This window comes from Aulonocara stuartgranti, assembly GCF_965226115.1.
Source record: "Aulonocara stuartgranti genome assembly, chromosome: 4".
Classification (NCBI taxonomy): Eukaryota; Metazoa; Chordata; class Actinopteri; order Cichliformes; family Cichlidae; genus Aulonocara; species Aulonocara stuartgranti.
Genome location: NC_138942.1, coordinates 5,444,920 through 5,466,840, shown reverse-complemented (window position 1 = coordinate 5,466,840; position 21,921 = coordinate 5,444,920). Strand labels below are relative to the sequence as shown.

At 40.7% G+C, this 21,921-nt stretch overlaps 2 protein-coding genes across 3 annotated transcripts; both read left to right on the top strand.

The window, feature by feature from the left end:
• Nucleotides 1-2,756: 2,756 nt before the first annotated feature.
• tbc1d17 (TBC1 domain family, member 17) lies at nt 2,757-15,081 on the top strand. 2 transcript variants are annotated; one of them, XM_082529594.1, is made up of 17 exons: nt 2,757-2,865; nt 5,531-5,626; nt 5,717-5,794; nt 5,889-6,000; nt 6,075-6,258; nt 6,414-6,525; nt 9,057-9,227; nt 9,318-9,443; nt 10,272-10,375; nt 10,803-10,897; nt 10,984-11,100; nt 12,109-12,209; nt 12,836-12,935; nt 13,584-13,681; nt 13,842-13,958; nt 14,043-14,129; nt 14,327-15,081. In XM_082529594.1, exons 1-17 carry the CDS (start codon nt 2,839-2,841, stop codon nt 14,486-14,488), a joined length of 1,887 nt encoding a protein of 628 aa, XP_082385720.1. In that variant the 5' UTR covers nt 2,757-2,838; the 3' UTR covers nt 14,489-15,081. The 2 variants fall into 2 exon arrangements, with proteins under 2 accessions (XP_082385720.1, XP_082385719.1); XM_082529593.1 differs by lacking the exon at nt 2,757-2,865 and adding an exon at nt 5,029-5,100.
• A 4,542-nt stretch (nt 15,082-19,623) lies between these two features.
• Nucleotides 19,624-21,635, top strand: ccndx (cyclin Dx). Its single transcript, XM_082531792.1, has 4 exons — nt 19,624-20,131; nt 20,246-20,461; nt 20,636-20,956; nt 21,177-21,635. The coding sequence occupies exons 1-4, from the start codon at nt 19,865-19,867 to the stop codon at nt 21,324-21,326; spliced, it is 954 nt and encodes a 317-aa protein (XP_082387918.1). The 5' UTR covers nt 19,624-19,864; the 3' UTR covers nt 21,327-21,635.
• Nucleotides 21,636-21,921: the final 286 nt, after the last annotated feature.

The following is a 21,921-nucleotide window of genomic DNA, read 5'->3' as shown; positions in this document are numbered from 1 at the left end:
AATCCGCTACAGTAACTCATTCAGGGAACAGTAGATCTACTGCACACATACAGATTAGAGTACTGTGTTGAATCAGCTTCCTTCTCTGAGCAAGACAAAGCGGCCTATTACACCTGGTCCTGTGCTACCTTAGCATCTCCCACAAACACAGTTCTTACAACTGCTGAATCTCCTAAGCACCAAAGGAATCCCTACACTACATATGCACTACATATTTACTAACTAAATGACAAAAAGATAAGCACTTGGGTTTAAGTTAGGTTTAGGTTAATAGCAATAAATTATTTATTTAATTTTTAAAAAATGATAAACCATTTTATAATGCCGGGGTTTGTGTTATATATAGCATTTTACATTCACTTAATACGGCAAATGTCAAGGTGATGCTAATGTATTTAAGTGAATCAGTAAAGCCAGCTTGGATTCTGACCCGGTTTTTTATTTTATTTGTTTATTGAAATTGAGACGTATGTAAGAAAGCCGTCCTAGAAACAAGTCTTTCCACTTCATCTAAATTAGTTTAAATTTTAATTGGAGAAAAGAAAGAAAGAAAAATACATGTATAGAAACACAAATCAAATCCCTGGGTAAAAAAAAAAAGTTTTAATTTTTTTAAAATATGCTTTGCCACATTTCTTTTACCACTATTTCTGCTCTTTGAACTCAGGACTCTCTCTCTCTGGCTCTTATCCGTTTTTTAACTCTGCCTAACTTGACGCCTCTCTGACGTCACCTGTTTACTGCCTTCCATTCGAGAGCACGTTTCACACGTGACAGACGTTTGGGGCCGGGCTCGTGCTCGCTCTGTTCTCGTGCACATGGAGCTGTCCCCCCTAGCCTCATCAAAGCCCACCTGCCCTACCAGCTACTCGGAAGTTATGGGCCTGCGTTGTTTCTGCAGTAAAAGCTGGATAGCTCCAGCAGCTGCCGTCCCTCCCTTTAAAGTGTCGTTAATGACGCAGCCCTCGGTGAACCAGCAGCCTGAGTGATTTTGGAGTTGTGTGTTTTCTGCCACCTGGCGGTCACAATGAGAGCTTGCAACAGCACACTTGGGTGCCGAATAAACATCTATCCAATGATCAGTATGAGCCGCTCGTATTGCTGTGATTATTACACTGCTATTTGGAAACACCTGAGAGTAGTGTAATTATGTTAGCTGTAGTCTAGCAGTTATATTGAGAAAAAGTGCAACATCACTGTCTGAAATTGCACAATAGTAAAAAAAAAAAAAAAATGTGGGTCAGCAGCTCTAAATGTGGCATTTCTTCCTTTCTTTCTTGCGAGGCCAGAAGAAACTAATTGTCAGCACAGCCCTGATATCATCATCACGTTCAGTAGCTATAGATCAGCATGAATTTGGAGTCATGTTTCTCTCAGCTGGCGCTCGGCAGGGAGATGTGGTCCTTTTGTAGCTAGATGCTCTTTTGCACTCTCCTCAGGATCTTCCTTGAGCTTTATAAATCTGTGTTTATATATTTCCCAAATAGACATTAACGTTGACATTTATCCTTTTAATAAGTTGCAATCAAATAAATATTGATCATAGCAGCTCTTGGTCACAGTAAAATTTTTCTAAACACATAAAACGGTTGTAAATTGATGAATTATTTAAACCCCAATCAGCCACACTATTTTAGCAGCATAGGGCTATCATACAAAAACTCTATTATTTCTCTGTGATGGATATCTTCTGTTCTAATGTAATTATCTTGCTGGTGTAGAGGGGATGTAGGGATGCCTGAAACTGCGACTGCATCTGAAAGGTACCATCTGTTCATCCCCACCAAGATCAGTGCCAGAAATATTGTTTTTGAAATATCCCTGAAAGCAGCGAGTTTGTCTAAGGCCTGCCGATCTGCTCTGGTTATTCAGCTGCAATTTGACAGCCGAGTAACCCATTATGTTCAGAATATCTAAATTTAGATATTTTCATCTTTCCAGTAACTGTAGAGTTTTAGTATTAGTATTAGTGTGTAGTATTGTATTGATCATTCTGGTCATGTCAAGGCAAGATGATCAGATCCCTCAAAGTTTGAGGCAAAGAGTGTTATATTTTGATGTAACTGTGAACAATATTTTATTTAAATGAAACTTTCCAAAAGCATAAAGGGAAGTTTAGGAATATTTTTATGGTCTTATGTGATATTCTTGAGCCACATTCACATTAAAATGCTGTGCATGCCCACATTTTTCTGTCTTTGAAACCAGTACATTTTGTAACATCCTTTCTTCTTCTTCCTTTAAGTGAGCTGAGTCATTGGTTTGTTTAAAAAACAAAGTGCTGAAACCTAATTTTGAGTAGTCTAGAGTAGCTTTCATGTAATCATTTCCTCATTATTTTAGCTAAAGTTTACATCAAGTACTTAACACATGTACTGTGTGTTGGGATGTGCACAGTCTTTTGATGTAGGTGTTCATCCTAACTGTGAGGCACTTTGTAACTGTGTTTGTTGTTGTCGTTGTTGTTGTTTTAGACTACAACTAAAGTTATTCTTTTTTCTTTTTCTAATCCATTGCTGTTTAGAGTCAGCGTTGTTTTCTGCCCTCTAGTGGTTGTCATGTGCATTACATAAAAATTTACATTAAGGTATTCAGACATAATAGGTCACTGCCTGTAGCTGACAATCAAATCAAATCAAATAATACCATAAACTCTTACATAAATATTGGCCTCTGTAATAATATTAAAGCGTTTAAAATATAATTTAAAAACAAAGCAGTACAAATTACGTTCTGATTGGGTGTTTTCTGACATGACGTTGCCATGGGCGGGGTTTTGCATTAGCAGGAAGCTTGACGTCACGTTTGTTTTGGGAGAACGACGGAGACGACAGGAAAATGGAGCAAAGCGCTGAGGATTATAAGGTACTCCTGAATTAAATGTTTAACACGTTTTCACTGGCTGTTTCTGTGAATGTTCGTAACTGTGCTGTTGAATATTGGGCAGAACTTCTGATAGCTGACTAATGGTAGCATCTAAAGCTAGCTGTGGATCTCCAGTACCGTTCGTTAAGCTCGAGCTGGGCTACGTGGTGCTTTAGCTCGATATAAGCTGGATATATTTTTTTGTATAGTTGTGTGTATAACCACACAGACATGAAAGCTTAAAGTGTGTTCAGAAAGTCGCGAACTTAATTCAACTTTTCCTGCTTGGCTGTCTCGCTTTCACCCACTGACCTGAGCAGAGCAGTGACTTTATAGTCATGTGATGTGAATGTGTCATTTACCAGTTCTTTGCTATGATTTACCTGCCGGGTCAGCTGTTTGACTGGTCACGTGGTGCACGGGCTCGTTAATCACATTTGGGCACTGGGTGGGCTACGTTTGCATTTATTTATTTTTTATTAATATCATTTAGTTTTTAATTTTAGTTTGCTGTCCAGTTTTCCAAAAAGTTTTAGCCGTCGTCAATCATTTTTCAAATGAGGTTTAAAAATAACAGGAAAATACGTTAATCTTCTAAATAAGGTCTCGACGACCTCGTTTGCCATAACTATATGCTATTAAGGCGTTTGAGCTATTTCCTAGGAAATACCGAGCTGTCATTTAGCTTCCTGAGTTGAACCCACCATGGTTTTTGTGGGTTAATGCTTGTGGTGTTGACTGACAAAGACTGAAACTAAATGAGCTAATTTTATAGGTTGAGTGTTATCGTGTAAGTATTTCAGTTAGTTCTCATGATTTCTAAAGTTTACGTTATTTTTACAATGATCACGTTTTGTTTTTCTCACTTGACCTCAGATAACTACGAGTTAGTTTGTATCAGCTGTGTTTGACGTTAATTCTTGTTTCCATCTGCCATGTGATGAGTTTATTCCACGTGGATGTTTGTTTTTTTTAACTGCAAGACAGTAAACTTTCTTTGTTTACAACCAACCTGCTGTCAGTGTGGTACCACCAATTAGCCCGAAGTCAGGAACACAGACCTGTTTGGCGACCACTGGTTCCAAAGGCAAAGTGGCTGCTGGAGGATTTTGGGTTGCCAGGAGGTCACTGACCAGTTTGTTTTTAGTTTATTTACTCCCTCTTCAGCACATTTTGAGCCCTTTTGAGGATATTTGTTACCATTGTTATGCAGACGATATCCAACTCTATATATCTTTTAAACCGGAAGAGGCTTCTAAGCTGCGGCTTTTAAATGTGTGCTTGGAAACCATTAAAGGCTGGATGGCTGAAAACTTCCTCCAACTAAATGACAGTAAAACCGAAGTCCTCTTATGTGCCCCAGATAGACATATACCCAGTATAATAAATGCTCTTGGTCCTCTTTCAACGTTTGTAAAACCATCTGTCAGGAACTTAGGGATTATCCTTGATCCTGCTCTTACGTTAGATAGTCATGTTAAATCTCTTGTTCGGTCTTGCTTTTATCATTTAAGAAATATTTCTAAATTGAGCTCTATTATATCCTATACCGAAATGGAGATTGTTATTCATGCTTTTATCTCTTCACGACTGGACTATTGCAATTCCCTGTTTACTTGTTTAAATAAAGGTTCTTTGGAGCGTCTGCAGATCGTTCAGAATGCTGCAGCAAGACTTTTGACGAAAGCTTCTAAATTTTCACATATAACACCGTTGCTCATGCAGTTACATTGGCTTCCTGTTGAATTTAGAGTCCAGTTTAAGATTTTGGTTTTAACTTTCAAGGCTCTTCAACAACAAGCACCACCATATATCATTGAACTTTTACAGCCCTATGCCCCTAGTAGGTCTCTGAGGTCGAGTAGTCAGGGCCTACTTGTCATTCAGTATACGAGACTGAAAACTAGGGGTGATAGAGCTTTTGCTACTGTGGCCGCCAGACTGTGGAATTCCCTTCCTCAGGACTTACGATCCGCTGATTCATTGATTACTTTTAAAAAAACAGCTAAAAACACATCTTTTTAAAACTGCCTTTTGCTAACTTTGTTTGTATTTTGTCTTTTTAATCTGTTATATCTTGTAAAGCACTTTGTGATCTCTATCTAGAAATGTGCTATATAAATAAAATTTTACTTACTTACTTACTTACTTACTTACTTTGTGTGTGTGACTGGGGCTGAAAAGACACGTTGGGCTATGGGAGGACGCCAGAGTACCTGGAGAGAACCCAATCAGGTGTATTGAGAACATGCAAATTCCACAATGATTGGGCAAAAACAGGGCTGGGCTAGCCTGAAATGCTGCTTAGATGTCACACAGAGTGCCTAGCCTTTGTGAAGAGGTGTGGACAACCTCTTTACCTTGAGAACACCAGTAGCGATAGGAATTCTGACTATGCACAGGTCATTAAATCCTTGCTCTTTGTATATGGTTCAAGTTCAACTTCTGAGAGAAACAAGTGGTGTTCAACCACACAAGGTATCAGTTATACTGTAGTTATTGATGACTGATTAAAATAATCTTTAGGCTAATTCTTATTATCTGCCTGTTTGAGTGACTGAAATTTGACACCAATAAAAAAAAAAAAAAAACACCTTTAACTGCAAATACATTTTACACTTAATTTCTGCTACTTCATATTTATGTGGGGCTTTTTTCTCCTCAGCTGATATTTGAGAAGGAGGGGGTATACCTCCACACAAATGCCAAGAGGAGTAACCAGGACACTAGTATCCCAGGGTTCATCCGCATTGTGGAGCGGGTAAGAAAGTCTGTGTGAGCTAAGACTGTTTAGGTCAAAGGTATGATCAGGAAAGCACGGGGGTAACCTATCATGTCTTTATTTTTTCAGGCTGGGCTGCCAGCTCTAGAGTGGAGTCCACTGGAGGATGACGGTCGCAACGCTCCTGCTGTACTCTACAGCAAAAAGGTTGGGAGCCATCTATTTGCTACATGCTGAAAAATAAAAAGTATTTGTTATTAGCTCGACTAGGATTCTCATCCAATAATCTCCACCTGATCAGGATGGTGATGGAGGGGAAGAGGATACAAACTTTGACCCGGGCTATGAGCCAGACTGGGCAGTTATAAGCACCGTGAAGAAAGAACGAGAACACGTCCCAGTCAAAAGTTCAGGTGCAGTCTGCTTTTCTGGTGATCCTAGCAAAGGCTCGTGCTCAGAAAACTAAAAACTCCTCTTTTTTCCACAGGTCAGTGGGCGTTCTCGCTGCCTCTCTCAGAGCTGTACTCTCTTCGGAGGTCTCGGTTCTCCTTGGGTCGAAACTTTCTCGTGCTGACTAGTAGAGGTGGCCACCCACTGCCTCCTTTGCACTTCCACAGAGGAGGAACCCGGGAACTGCTGAGGGCACTTCAGCGCTACATTATTCTGGACCCGTAAGCATCACTGCAATCATTTTAGCAGCAGATTTCTAATTACAGTGGAATGCCAGCATTGTTTACATGCTGGAGAAACCCAGATTAGTACCTCAGTTTCAGATGCCCTTTGCTTCTTTGTCAGCGTGTCATGTGGTTTCTGTTCTTGTTATCAGGTCACCACTTGACGGGCGGCTCTTCCTTGCCTACCCCCAGGACTCAGGCACGCTCCCTCAGTCCTTTGATAGGCTGCAGTTTCTTGATGATGGAGGCAATGATCTTGTCTCAGTAAGTAGAGTTTTTTGTTGTTATTTTTTTAGAGGATAGTGTATGTTGGATTTCTAATGAGTAATTTTCTTAAGTAATCTCGCACTTAGTAATTCATAGATTTTAAAATGATTAACTTGTCCATTAACACCAGTGACCCAGTGATGAGGTCATCTTCCACCGAAGCAGCATCAGAACTTGAAAACAAAAGCTAATGTGGAAGTGCCAAAATCTCAATTTCCTCTAAAAGCAGCTTGAGCTATATAGATCCCCGATGTTAACACCTCCAACTGCAGAGTAGTAATAAACATGTTTATAGGATTTTTGCAGTTCAGAGTTTTTGGCCTCCAGAGCCAGTCTCCCCTCGGATGACTACTAAATTCCGAAACCAATTTCTGATGTTTTTATGTTTAAAGTAGGTTGCATTATTTGGGCATGGTCACATTGACAGTTGGATGCCATCACAGGCAGATTTGTCCAGTAGCTGTTTACCAGCCATCACCTCAATTACCTGCACTAACTGTACTAATAGATCACACAAAATAGAAATTATTAGCAGGTTTCTGTATCTGTGCACTGCTCTCATACAGATTATGCATATAGAAAGCAAGATTACTGATACACTGGATAAAAAGAAATATGCAGTTGGTATTTTTGTTGATCTCAAAAAGGCCTTCGACACAATCAATCACTCAATTTTATTGGATAAATTGCAAAGATATGGTATTCGAGGGAAAGCTGGTAACTGGTTAAAAAGTTACCTAACGGGTCGGGAACAATATGTTAACATAGGGCATTACCATTCAGAGAAACTTGGTATTACATGTGGTGTTCCCCAAGGGTCAGTGTTGGGACCAAAACTTTTCAATGTATACATAAATGATATTTTTGATGTTTCTCAAGTACTTAAACTCATACTGTTCGCAGATGACACCAACATATTTTTCAGTAGCGATGATTATACTGATCTTGTAATGACTGTAAACAGGGAGCTAAAATTAATAAAAAAAATGGATGGACATAAATAAATTATCATTAAATATAAATAAAACTAAAGCAATGTTTTTTGGTAATTTAAAATATAATATAGAATTACCAATTATCATTGAAGGTGTACCAACTGATAATGTGAGTGAAAACAAATTTTTGGGAGTCGTAATTGATAATAAAATTTCATGGAAACCCCACGTCAGACACATAAAAACCTAAATTTCCAGAAGCCTCGCAGTTTTGAACAAAGTGAAACAATTCCTTGATAAAGATGCACTTCGTACTCTGTACTGTACCCTGGTTCTTCCATATCTTACATATTGTGTGGAAGTGTGGGGAAATACATATAAAAATACAACTAATCCATTAGTCACAGTACAGAAACGAGCACTGCGTATTATTCACAAGGCTGGTTATCTAGATCATACTCACAAACTCTCTCTTCAGGCAAAGTTACTTAAATTCCAGGATCTGGTTAATTACAATACATCCATAATTTTGTATAAAGCTTTTACTAAACTTTTACCGGCAAATTTACAAACTAGATTTGAAATTCGAGAAAAGGTTTATAATGTGAGAGGCTTTGGAGAATTCAAATTACCCAGAACTCAAACAACCCGTAAAGGTTTTTGTGTGTCTGTATGTGGTGTGAAAATCTGGAACAGTCTGAGTTTACAACTTAAACAATGCAAAAATATTCATAGATTTAAATTTCTCTACAAACAGTTGGTCTGGTCACAGTATACTCAATGATGCTTTTAGTGTGCTCTGTAATGTCTGTCCTCTTACCATTGCTGGTATGGATTCCAAAAAAAAAAAAAAGTGTGAGTATGTATGTACATATATGTACATGTGTGTGTAGATATATATGTATGTATATGTATGTGTGTTTGTTACTTGTAGTTATTACTGCCTGTTACCTGTGGTAATGGAATTTATAATTTATATATTCTGTATTCAGTTATGAAGGCTCTAATTGTTGGTTGCGAGCTGCCGTTTAGATGCTTGTATGTGCCCGGAGCTGTTGATGGGTCTGTATGCAATGATGGGCGTAGCTGCGGGAAGTTTATTGTTTTGTTTTGTTTTTGTTGATGAGTGAGTATAGGGGTGGGATTTAATAAGTTTTCTTCGTCCCACTCCTTTTTCAGGCAATTTTTGTTTTTTGTTTTGTGCATTTTATGTTCAATATAGGTATTTGTTGTGCCTGAAAATGAACAAATAAATGAAATGAATGAAGATGGGATCGGCCAAAAACGAAACCATCAGAGCTTCAAACAGGTTCCACCAAGTCAAGTCAAGTCAAGTGGCATTTCATTTCAATCATATGCAGTGGTACAGTACACAGTGAAACGAGACAATGGTCCTTCAAGACCTTGGTGCTACATATAACATATAACAGACAATCAACACAGGACTACATGTGGTGGCAGCGACACAGTGGTTTCATCTGTCTTTTTTAATCATAGCCTTTGGTACCAGCTAACATTAGTGAAGGAAACATCATACTTAAAACGACAGGCCTTCATTTGCATAAACATTCTTTTTTTTTTCACCTATAACAGAGATTTATCCATGACCCGTATGCCACTACATTTGGTGGATTCTCCAAAGTCACAAATTTCTTCAGGGCAGCACTTCGGCCTCCAGAGTCCCCCATCCACACACGTACTCCTCAGGATCCCAGTTTGCCTCCACAGCCTGATGAAGAGCCCGGATTCGAACTCATCACCTGCGTAAGAGAAAGATACAAAAAGATAATTTGAGCGCGGATAGATGGAATAAAAAATAAGTTATTAATGTTTGATTTTATTTCTTTCATCAAGGGTGTGGAACTTGGTCCCAAACCAGATGTAACAAGGGGACAGCCTCTGGATAAGTGGGAGGAGTTTTTGGACTCTGAGGGGCGAGTGACTTGCAAAGAAAAAATCAAAGAACTTGTGTTCAGAGGGGTAGGACAGTAAATAGAGTTAGGCTACGTTCACACTGCAGGTCTTAATGCTCAATTCCAATTTTTTGATCAAATCCGATTTTTTTTGTCTGGTTGTTCACACTACAAATAAAATGCGACAGCAAACGCGCTCTAGTGTGAACCCTCAAAGCAGCCCGCATGCGCAAAAGAAGACGTCACACACAACGCGCTCTGTTTAGACCAAGAGCAAACATTATTGTATGACTGATGGCCCTTAATATAAAGACTTCGGACTTTACGTTTCCCAATTTTTGCTTTAAGTTATTTTGTTATTTACATAATAATGTAAATAACCTAATAATGATCCTTATTGCTGTTTTAGAGAGGAGCGGTGCTTCAAAGGATAGTTGCAGATTTCTGTCAGAATCTGCAGATTATACAGTACAAATAAAATGTTCACGTTTCTCCAACGTTGTATTCCCAACAGTTTCACTGGATGGCCAGGAAGCGTTCGCGATGTCTTATCGGGCGCTTCTCCGGAGCTGATGATTGGCGTCTGTCTTGCGTCAGTGACGTAAAAGATGGATTTCATGCGACTTGACCGTTCAAACAGCAGTCGCTTTCTAAAACATCGGACATGTATCGGATTCAGTACCACATACGAAAGTGACCCAGATCGGATTTGAAAATATCGGATTTGTGCTGTTCACACTGTCATAGCATGATCGGATATGGGTCGCATAGGGTCAAAAAAGTCGGATTTGATGCACTTTCGCCTGCAGTGTGAACGTAGCCTTAGAGACAAACATGTGTTTCTCATGTTTAACCAGGTGTGTATTCTTTGATGGGGTTTTTGTGTATCTTGCAGGGCATCACACACTCACTGAGGAAGGAGATATGGAAATTCCTGCTGGGGTTTTATCCGTGGAACAGCACTGCCAAGGAAAGAGAGGACATTCTTCGGGTCAAAACGTTAGTAGAATTTTTTTTTCCTGTCATATCTTTATGATAATTTATTGAAGCTTTGGGAAACACTCTCATTGCCTTGCTTGGTAAATGGTAAATGGACTGGTTCTTATATAGCGCTTTTCTACTCCACCTGAGCGCTCAAAACACTTTATACAACTTGCCCTGTTCACACACATTTCCTACAAAAGTGCTTTCATAGCTAATATTCAAACACACATACACACACTCCGTTGGGTACATCAGAGAGTAACTTTGGGTTAGTAGCCAGGGTTCGAACCACCAACCTTCCAATTAGTAGATGACCTGCTCTCCCTCCCTCCTGAGCTAGCTGCAGACACTTTTTTTCTTTTTTAAGGCTTAGCAGCGAGCCAGTGTATTTCCTAAAATCTTGAACTATTCACTTGCTTTAACAACCCTTCTGCGTGTGCAGGGATGAGTACTTCAGGATGAAGGTGCAGTGGAAGTCTGTCAGTGAAGAGCAGGAGATGAGAAACTCCCTCCTCAGAGGATACAGAAGCCTGATAGGTCAGTGCGTCTAATAACAGAAGATCTGTTCAGCGTTTAGTCAGCTGCCCGTCAGAAGTTAAACTGTCTTTGTTCTGTTGTGACAGAGAGAGACGTCAACAGGACAGACAGACACAACACTTTCTTCTCTGGGAATGACAATCCGGGACTGACCCTGCTTCACGACGTGCTGATGACTTACTGCATGTACAACTTTGATCTGGGTGTGTATTTATGAACTGCTGGTAAACAGATGTGCACTTCATAAATTGATCACCGGTACATGTGACTGCCAAAAAGACCACCTTTGGTAGTTTCCTGGTCGGGATCTTTCAGGTGTAATGCCACAATCTTCCCAGAAGTGGACGACCCAACAAATTCGCCCCAAGGTCACACTGTGCAAGGCACATAGAAATAGCAGAAAACCCATGAGCTAAGTTCATGACAAGTATGGCTTGTTTGTATAAGTTGCCAGGAGAAAGCCCGTTCTCTCTAAAAAGAACATGGCACAGGTTTAGAAAGAGCAAACTACAAGACTTCAGGAACAATGAAACCAAAGTAGACATGTTGGGCCATGAAGAACAGTGCCACGGCTTTGCAGTCACTGACTAGACCATGAACTCTTCTGTATACAAAAGTATTCCACAGTCAAATGTAAGGCTGTACAAGAGCTAAAGCTTGGCCCAAATTGGGTCATCTAACAGGACATCCTCTCCCAAGCACAACAGCAAATCTACAACAGAATGTTTTAAGAGAGTAATCCCTTCAAAGCCCAATTAACTGAAGCAATGCTGTAAAGAAGAGTGGACCAAAACTCCTCCAGATACTGATGAAGTCATATAGAAACCCATCACGTCAACCTATTGCTGCTAAAATAGGTTCTCTAAGTACACCACGTGATTCAGTAGCTTACTTTCACATGACTTCATATTGTTTGTATATGAAAATAAAAGTTGAACAAGCATTACGGTGCCAGTACGAGTGGCGTCTGATGACCAGAAAGATTTGTAACAACAGGAGGAAACGTATTCTACGACTTCCTGTTACTTAACTGGCTAATTTTCTCTACTTCATTGTGTTCAGCAAACAACAAAATAAACAGTGAAACAACAGAGATGTCCATGATGTTTTAAGACCAATCAACAAAGGGTTTGGCAGCGATTAAAAGCGGTTTGAGTAAAGTATGTATGTAAATATGTTTGTAACACAGGTCTCCTTTTTCATCGGTGCAGGTTATGTGCAGGGGATGAGTGATCTTCTTTCTCCTATCCTGTTCGTCACCCAGAATGAGGTGGAGTCATTCTGGTGTCTGACAGGATTCATGGAGCTGGTGGTTAGTAAAAATATCTGTTCTCTTTTTTGTTACCGTCTGTCACAACCCGTGATCTTCTGTTGAGACACACAAGAGCTTTTAAAGCTGTTACTCTATATTTGAGTCGATTTCTGCTCCGAATGGAGAATAATTAACTCGGCAGCAGCACAAACATAACCTTTGAAAGTTTAAATGCACTTGGGCCAGTGAAGTGATTTTTGTGCAGTGACTTAAGACCTCATCAAAATTTGATTTGAATGAATATAAAAAACGCCCACACTTAAAACTGCTTTGGATGTCTCTCAGTGTGCTCTTCTGCTAACTTGCCGCTGTCTCCAGTTGTGAAGCAACCACAAAAACACTCACTGGATTTTGGTTTGTAGCCTGAGGCTGTTTGCCAACAATCACAAGCATTACACCTTATTAAATGTTAAATAAATGCACATTCTCTCTCTTAAAAAAAATGTCATCTGGTTCTATGTTGTGCTGAAATGTGATATTAATCATTGAGATCTGGGGAAGCAGTGAAAGAAAAACAATAATGAAATTAGCGGAGTGTCAAAGCAGAAACATCCAAAAGATTGATGTATTTGTAAGAAGCCGTAGACTCCAGCTGAAGAACAGGTCTTTGTTTTTCTTTCCTGCAGCACCAGAACTTTGAAGAGTCTCAGGAGGCCATGAAGCAGCAGCTTCTTCAGCTCAGTATCCTGCTGAAGGCGCTGGACCCAGAGCTCTGTGACTTCCTTGGTAAGTGAGCTCCTATTTAGCCAGGCACATTAACAGTAGAAGTGAGAGTGTAAAATGAAACGTGCAAAGTAAAGCTGGGCAAGATAAAGAAGTTTTAAAGCTACCTCCTTCATTGTTGTGTTGATTTGCACCTCAGCACTAATTTCAGTTCCTATCTAACTTGTATACATGTGCTTCTGTCTAAAAGGAGCAACTTGTCAATTTGCATGGCATTTGGGGAAGAAGATAAAGTCACAGGGAGGGAAAATCTGGCAGCTAGGGCAGGTAGTGACCAAAGATTGTCATGTCACCACAGTTCCACTCATCCCAACTGATTGTTCTTACTCAGATGTTATAGTAGAACTCGGTTTGGAGAGGTTGTTCCTGGCGGATGAATTTACGGTTTGAGGTTGGGTCAGTTTGACACCGAAGGCAAAGTCGAACCTTAAATAGAGCAGCAATGCAGAAAGACGACCAGAGGTGCACAAAAGGAAGACATTACCGTGTTTTCTGTTGAATCTGACCTCTCACATATAAGTTTAGATATGCTGAAGGTGACATACATGCCACGCATATGTATGAAACTGAGAAAACTCTGGATGTGCAATAATAATTTCTTTTTTGTAAAGAGATAAAATTCCAGTTCTCCCTTCCTTGCATGTCCTTCAGACTCTCAGGACAGCGGCTCGCTTTGCTTCTGTTTCCGCTGGCTGCTCATCTGGTTCAAGAGAGAGTTTTCCTTTGAGGATATCCTCACACTGTGGGAGGTGAGTGCTTGACTGTACCAATTTAACATATTTGTGTCTTGAATTGATTTTTGTTATGAAACCGAATCCCACATTATTATTATTTTTTACAGTCTACAGTACGGATTGTTTGGGCTGCATCTTGACATCGCATTTTATGGCATCGTATTTTCTTCCTCAGGTCCTCTGGACTCGTCTTCCATGTGAAAACTTTCACCTGCTGATCGCCTGTTCGATCCTCGAGTCCCAGCGAGAAGAACTGATAGGCTCGAACCATGACTTCAACACTATTCTGAAGGTGTGTGTCTGGATTAAAGATGAGTTTGTTTGTTTTTCTGTAATCATACAGATTTTCATCTTCTATAATGTTTTTCATCTGCAGCACATTAACGAGTTGACAATGAAGTTGGACCTGCAGAGCGTTCTGCGTGGAGCCGAGGCCATCTACCTACAGCTGTTTCTGTGCAAGGTAAGACACAGGGCCACTTCATACCTCATGATTCGACATACAGCCAGTAAAATATCTGTTGGTCCAAATCTGAGATTATTATTTTTTTATTAGTATTATCAGAATATAATAGGAAAACAATTTATCTTGTGCTATATTATGTTAACTGATAAATTAATAACTTGCTTCCCCTTTTTCCTCTTCCCTTTCCACCCCAGGAGCTTCCTGTTATGGTTAAGCAGGTCCTGGGCCTCTACGTCCCACCCAGCTCAGAGGAAGAGAGCCCAGACTCACAGGCCAGCGAGACACAGCGCCTCCTCAGCCAATCACAGGAAGGAGCTGCAGCTTCTAATTCAGCGTGTGGCCCCAGCTGCTCTTAAATCTGATTATCAGCTGGTGGACTGACACTCACTAAGAGATGTGTGAAAGACATTTATATATGAAATATGTACTAAATATTATCCCATGGTATGGAGTGAAGACTGTTGTTACTGATGGTCAGAGGCAGGGGGCACTGTGGAGGCTCTTTTCTCTCACTGTGTGTTCATGAAAGTTACAATCCAATGTGTTTAAACACTATAGCCGTACTTGCAGTGCTGTTTTTGTGTGTATGCTGTCCTCCTGTTTCCTTGTCACTTGTTTACATTTCCTGTTTTCATGACACTTTTGCTTCTGCTTTTACTTATTATTTAACTATATTAATTCGTTTATCCCTTGCTTACGTTTCAGTTTATTTTGTGTTTTCTTACGGTCCTCTCACCACTCCTCCTGTAAAGGGAAATAGACGAAGCATAAACTCACTGGCAGTATTTTGCTAGTACTGTAAGATGCCATTCCAGCCCTATGCAAAGGTTGTGCATGCCTTATAGGTTCCACATGCCACTTTGGTAATATTAAGCCTTGTAACTATATGTATGATGTTCTAGCATTTTCATCTCGTTATTACCAAATAAATGGTTGAATCATAACAAAACAGGGTATTTAAACTCTACTTTATCCATTTGTAAAAACTTAAGCAGAAGAAGTTCAAGATAACTGAACTTGATCCCCCTGTGGATAAGAATCAGGTGAGGAAGGAACAGACGATAACATCCTCCCCAAGACTTGAAAAGGATTCATTTATCAAATGGTGGAGGTGAGCGTCAGTGTGCAGGTCTGAGTTTACCTGCAGATCCACAGCAACAATAATACACGAGCCGACCGTGGGTCAGGGGGTTGGAAGCTCATCTTGTAAACCGTAAGGTTGCCGGTTCGATCCCCAGCTCTGTCTTGCTCGTTGTGTCCTTGGGCAAGACACTTCGCCTACTGGTGATAGCCAGAGGGGCCGTTGGCGCAATATGTCAGTCTGCCCCAGGGCAGCTGTGGCTACAACTGTAGCTGCCTCCACCAGTGTGTGAATGTGAGAGTGAATGAATAGTGGAATTGTAAAGTGCTTTGAGGGTCTCGAAAAGCACTATATAAATGCAATCCATTATTAATACACATATCAGTGAGGAGTAACTTCACACCGGTCCTTGTCCTATAAAGTTACTTCTCATGCATAAACTCACCATAACAGGCGAGGTGTGTGGGTGTTCCTCGCCTCTCGCCCTGTGGTAGCTGGGATAGGCTTCAGTGTATATCAGTGTAAATATGTAAATATCTGTATATTTACATATTTAAAATATCTCCAGTTATATATCTTAAACTATCCAGATGCAAATGTTTTAGATGTAGTTTAAAAACTGAAAAAATGGGAAATAGTTGTTTGAATTTTACATGTAAATACATAAAGATAGAAATTGAAATGAAAAGCTGCAGGATGCAGGAATCTATAAGAAAGATTCCAGCTCAATCAATGAGCTGTTTTAACTCCTTCCTTTATTCTGATTGGTTGTCCCTTGCAAACAGCAGTTTTGAACAGCAGATGCATCTCAGGTCCAGCAGCCAACGCTGTGTACCTGAGATGACTACTTTAGGGATATCAGCTCTCACTGACATCATATAGAGCCAGAAGTAGAAAAGAAATACCTAAACTGAGTGTTTAGAGCACTCTGAGCTTTTTCCTCACAGGGATTAGCTGCACACCCTGTCATTTCATTATTTGAAACTTTGGCCATATTTAATACGACCATCAAACATCGTAACTGTTTATAACAGAGGTAATAGCTCCCCTTTAGTGTAACACCCAAATGCTGTCAAAAACTCAACTGATAGTCTCAAAATTGTGATAAATACATTGATTTAGTGAAGATGTTTCGCTACTCTGCGTCTGTGTAAAAATGATTCCAACGACTCGTTTACATTTGTCCGATAAATCTGAGGTCAAAGACTGACAGACTGTTACAGTAAACTGCACTTGTTTATGTCTTAACTTGTGAACTGGTTAAACTTTGCCCTCCCTAACCTCTCCTCCCCCACTGGCCAGCAGGTGTCTGTGTGAGGTGAATAGCTCAAGGGGAAAATAGGGCCTCTGTTCTCCACTGTCCTGGGAAATGAGCTGGAAAATGAGGGGCGGGCAGCCACACCCCCTTCTCAGGACCTGCTGCACTCCTCCTGTGGCTGGTGGCTGTCTTCGAGCCCCTCGATCCATTTTGTTTGAATACAGCTGCGGTGTATGAATTTAGCAGGGTGCTTAAACAGCCCGACGATCTGTCACTCTCGCCCTCTCGCCCTCCCACCGTCCCACCCCATCCTGACCTCACTTGACTGGCAGAGCCAAACTTACTCAGTCCTTCATTCAAACTCAATCTGCTTTCAGCCCTTTTCAAAGCCTGTTTATAGGCGAAGGCCTTGTCGACCGCTTTAAACCTAATATTCTCTCACTAATGCTACAATCGACTAAGAATTGCAGGATTATGTCTCTTCGTGTTGTCATTATGCAGAGTGTCTAAGAATAACCATCTCAGTTAGACAATGTGGCTGCTGATCTACTCCCTGTGCCTCAGATTCTCATCTATGATTTGTTTATTATGAATTCAGTTACTCAGGAAAATTGAATGAATCTGGTCTAGGCTTGGAACACTGGACACAGGATGCACTGGCATTGTTTTGTACAGGTTTAAACTTTAACCTTGCATGAATATTTTAAAGGGAAAACATTGTGCTCTTGTGTTAATTAGTTGTAAACTTTGGGTAAGTTCATGTACAAGCCCTGAAATACCCTAAAAGAACTCAGAATTGCAGTATAGATTCAATGCCTGCGTGTACATTCAAACATGTGTTATAATATGCTTTTAACCACTGATTCTGATTTGGAGGGGGGGGTGTATTAATTTTGGGTTTCAGTCTTTTTAATTACTATTGTGTGGATGCCATATATTAGACACAAGACTTGGGAAAATTACATCATGTATCACATTAAAAACACAGAACTTTTGAAAGCCTTCTTGTAATCATCCAAAGTCTCAATGAATACATCCACGTCAGAGTGTAGTTTCTATTTTTATTTTAGTTAATTAAAATGTTTTTAAACATCCAGTGTTAATTTTTTTTAGTTTAGCTTCAGTAACAACCATCATATGAAGAAGGAAAATGTTATGCATTTTCACAGAAAGTGGGACTGTTTAATCAGGTCTGCATTCTTGGGGATTTTAGCTTTAGCTTGTTATGATATGGGTTTCAGGTTTTGGAATATTTTATGAGATTATGTTAAGTGGTTGTGATTATTTTTTATTTTCATGACTTTCATCAAAGTAGCTCGTGCTTACGTTTACAATAGCGAAATTTAATCAAGTGCTTTATCGGAACATTGCTCATAGTATAAGTACAGATTTCAGGTGCATGTTCTCCCATTGTGTATTTCCATCTTTTAAATCTTTCTTATGTTTGTTCAGTTTACCATTTTAGGACTATTGTTTTGTCATATTCTGTCTTACTGAGTTTTTTATTTATAGTCCTTTGGTTGCTGTAATACAGAACCTGCCCAACTTTGGAGATAAATGAAGTGTTCTTTTTTTTCCCTCCATAAAAATACTGTTTTGGGTTACATATGAAACTGAATCACTTCTTTGTCACAGCAGGTATGAATTATTGATGCTCAGCTGAAATCAAGTCGTGGTGATCCACAGCATGGTGTTCGTATCTCTGTCCATTTAACTCCCATTTGAAACCTTAGCTGCCATTGACGCCTTAAATGTGTGAAGAGCCACCTGTAATGAGTGTGTCAAATACAATCTGTATTCTCCACTGGGGAGTGCGACCCCATTGTGACCATCAGTGGGCTCCCCGGGGAGTGCGTGAAAAGTGTGTCTACCCCATGAATGTGTGAAGTGTGTGTGTGCGAAGAGCCAGCAGCAGGCAGAAGGCCAGGAGCTGTTGTCTGACACTGATTTGTAAAGGGAGACAATACGGCTCATTGACCTGCCCGGCTCCACTGTCTGTTGCACATACCTCGCCCGGCCCTCCCCGCTGGCCTCGCCGCTCTTTATACAAGAGCAGCAGATTGCCACAGGGAGGGGAGACCGAAGGGGACGCAGGTTGCTTTGACAATGACAATCTGTGACGACAGAGAAGCTCAGAGCCAAAAGTTTGACGAACACATTTATAACTACTTTTGAAATCCCTTCCTCTCCCCTGATAAATGGTGAGAAACGCAAGATGTGTGCAGTATTCAAGGTATTTTAATGTTTCCATCTAAAGAGTGCAAAAGCTTCCAAAAAAGAAATCTGTTTGCAACCCCACTGTCAAATATTATTTTTCTTTATTGATTAATTTGTAATTGTTTCAAAAATTGATTCATTTTTTTGTTTAGTATGTTTGCACGCAGCTGTTATATTGTTTCCTTACAAAAGAATATAGAATCTATCTAGAATTACCAAATATCTTTGTTAAAAAACATTTGTAAAAACAAAGAACCTTTAGGGTATTCTCACTTGAATGAAATGTGAGATTTTACTCTCATTTTATCTATCTTTAATTTTTAATCACTTAATCACAGTTCTCCAAATGCATCCTGGGACATAAGCAACATTTTAGGATTGCAAACCTGCAAACCACCGACTCAAATCATTATACGACACAAAAATCCCTGAAACTGCACAGACAGAAATAATGGGACTGTTTGGGAAACTAAAAAAATATCAGAACTTCAGGATCTTTCTCTGACAGCAGGACAAGACTGAACATCAGCGTTTAACATCTCTCCTCCCGTGCTCACGTTGTAAACAAACACCCTCATCCTTTTGTCATCCATGCCCATTGTCACAGTCTGGAGGTGCTTCGCTCTCTCTCTCTCTGTCTCTCTCTGTCTCTCTCTGTCTCTCTCTCACCCCTCGTTGCCTTTTCTTTTCGTCCTTCTCTTTTTTCACTGTCGGTGACAAGCTGTTGCTCTGTCCCTGCGGGCCACACCCTCTCTTGTCTGTTCCTCTTTTCCCCTCCCCTGCCTCCCTCTCTCCCCTTGCTCTCCTTCTTTCTCCCTCTCCCCACCTGTTGAGGCAATTGTTGCACAGATCGCATTGTTTGTTAACTTATTATTTTATGTCGCTCATGAGGGTCTCTGCCCCTTCCTATGGCATTTCCCACCCCTCTGGACCACTCCCCCTCTCTTCCCGACTGCTGGGTATAAAACTTTGAGCTTCTGGTGAGGGGGGATATTCAGCAGGGCCACCTCAGGAAGACTGATTTCAGCAAAAACCAAGAAGGCTCTACAGTGATTTACCAACTTCCATTTACCTGCAAACTATTCAGCTTCCTCGTGTGGCAGAAGGACGTTGGTTTTTCTTTTAATTCCCTCCTGGACATAAACAAGTTCATATTTTAGCCAGCAGGCTGTGCAGATGGACAGAGACATGTCTGTGTCTCTGTGGTGTGAGGAAGTGGAGGATGACCAGACTCAAGATCAGAGCCAGAGGGAGGCACAAGCCCAGGGCCACAACAGTGGCTCGCCTCAGCTGCGAGCCGCCTGGGACCCAACAGTGTCGGGGCATCGAGTGATCCAGAGGCTGCTTCACGTGGAGGAGAGATACATGCCCTCCATGCTCTACATCACCCTCATCCACAGGGATCCGGAGCGCAGGGAGGAGCTTGCCAAATGGGCCCTGGAGGTATTCAGTTCTCTCATGCTCCAGTTTTTCGATTTGCCTCAAAGTGCTGGGTGAGTTATGTCATCGGGACAGCTGTGATCCTGACATCTTTCATCCTTTTTCCCTCCTCTCCAGGTGTGCTGTGAGTGTGGTTGTGATGAGACAGTCTTCCCCCTGTCTGTCTCTCTGATGGACAGGTTCCTGTCTGCGTCTCTGTCTGTACCGGTCTCATTGTACTGCCTAGCTGCTGGCTGCATGCTTATAGCCTCGAAGCTCACAGAGTGTGACAGCGTGACCGCTGACACCCTGTGTGCGGCAGCTGAATACAGCTTCCTGCCATCGAACCTGTTGGTGAGTTTATCTCATACTCCGAATAACCTAATCCCATTTGGGAGTCTTTCCCAGCTGTGGCCCTCTAATACCTAACAGTGATTTGTCTCCACTGGATGCCAAAGTCTTTCAAATGTAGCCCATAAAGTTGGGCTTCAGCTAAAATTTTCCTGTTTTCATGCTCCCTTCCATTAGGAAATGGAGCGTGTTATCCTCGCCACCCTCCGATGGGACACAGCAGCAGTGACTCCGCAGGATTTTCTCCCACATTTTCTCGCCTGTGTAGAGGAGAGAGGAGACAGTGGTGAATCTGCAGAGGAGCAGCTTTCCACCCTGCGGCGGCACAGCGACACGCTGGCCGCCATGTGTGTCTGCGACTCCCGGTTTCTGGGAGCCCCGCCATCGCTTGTTGCTGCAGCATCACTGAACTGTGCCCTACGAGGTCTGGGCAACAAGGGCCTCACTCAGCTGGCCCTTATGAGTGAAGCATTGGCTGAACTGTGCCAGACCGACCTGGTGAGAATGCCTGTTTTGTTTGCAAGTAGACTCAATTATTAGATTAGATTTGATTTAAATGAGGTTTTCAGTTGGAATTTTAATTTTGCAAAGGGACAGAATCAACAAGAAGCATTTTCTTTTGTTTTGAAGGGCCTCCTTGTTTCAAAGCTTTGTCAAATGCAGTGAAATACACATATCTTACACAAAAGACTTCATTTTTCTCTTTCTTGCTTTCCAGGCTGTCCTGCAGTGCTACAGTGAGATGATTGAATATGCCCTCCACCAGCGTCTGAGAAGTGGGCTTCAGCAGGGCCCCACAGAAAAAGACGAGGAGGTGGAGAACGAAAGGCCTGGAACACCAACTGACATGAGAGAGATTGACTTGTGAACACTGAATGAAGTATTACATTGAAAGTGTCAACCAATCAAAACCCTTTAAGCTCATCAGTCAAACTGATATAAATTCAATATGACCTCAGAATGCTCTGACATTTTTTCCTCATATAATTTAGCTATTTTTGTGTGTGGTTGTTAATTTATTTTTGTTAATTTATTTGTGGAAAGGCGTTTTTTCCACGTGCCATATTTAATACTTCTATCAATTTTATATTAGGCCTAGATTTTTTTAAAGAATCATATTTATACCTTTTATTTATTATTCATGCGCAATTGTTGATTCATTTTATGTTAATTTATTTCAATTTACCATAACTTTGTGTTTTTGTCCTGAGTTCAATACACAGAAAATCTATTTTTAAAGCTATTAAAAATGTTTGTACATATTTTGTGTCTATTTTTTTTACCTAATATCCGTTGATGCCTTCATGTGCAAAGCCACGCGCCTCCAAAAGCAATCTCTTATATTTGATGTTATCTCACTAAAGGGGGATTTTGTCTCATTAATTATGTGGCACATTTATCACGGTGAGCTTGCATTATGTTCACTATAATACAAAATTGTGATCACAATTCCAAAGCTCCTT

What these genes read in the sequence shown, in the direction of transcription:
- ccndx (XM_082531792.1), top strand. Translation starts at nt 19,865, where the DNA reads ATGGACAGAGACATGTCTGTGTCTCTGTGGTGTGAGGAAGTGGAGGAT. An exon ending in TTGCCAAATGGGCCCTGGAG is followed by an intron (nt 20,132 to 20,245) that starts GTATTCAGTTCT and finishes CCTCCTCTCCAG; the next exon opens with GTGTGCTGTGAGTGTGGTTG. An exon ending in AACTGTGCCAGACCGACCTG is followed by an intron (nt 20,957 to 21,176) that starts GTGAGAATGCCT and finishes CTTGCTTTCCAG; the next exon opens with GCTGTCCTGCAGTGCTACAG.
- tbc1d17 (XM_082529593.1), top strand. Translation starts at nt 5,062, where the DNA reads ATGGGAGGACGCCAGAGTACCTGGAGAGAACCCAATCAG. An exon ending in CTGTACTCTACAGCAAAAAG is followed by an intron (nt 5,795 to 5,888) that starts GTTGGGAGCCAT and finishes CCACCTGATCAG; the next exon opens with GATGGTGATGGAGGGGAAGA. An exon ending in ACTTCAACACTATTCTGAAG is followed by an intron (nt 13,959 to 14,042) that starts GTGTGTGTCTGG and finishes TTTCATCTGCAG; the next exon opens with CACATTAACGAGTTGACAAT.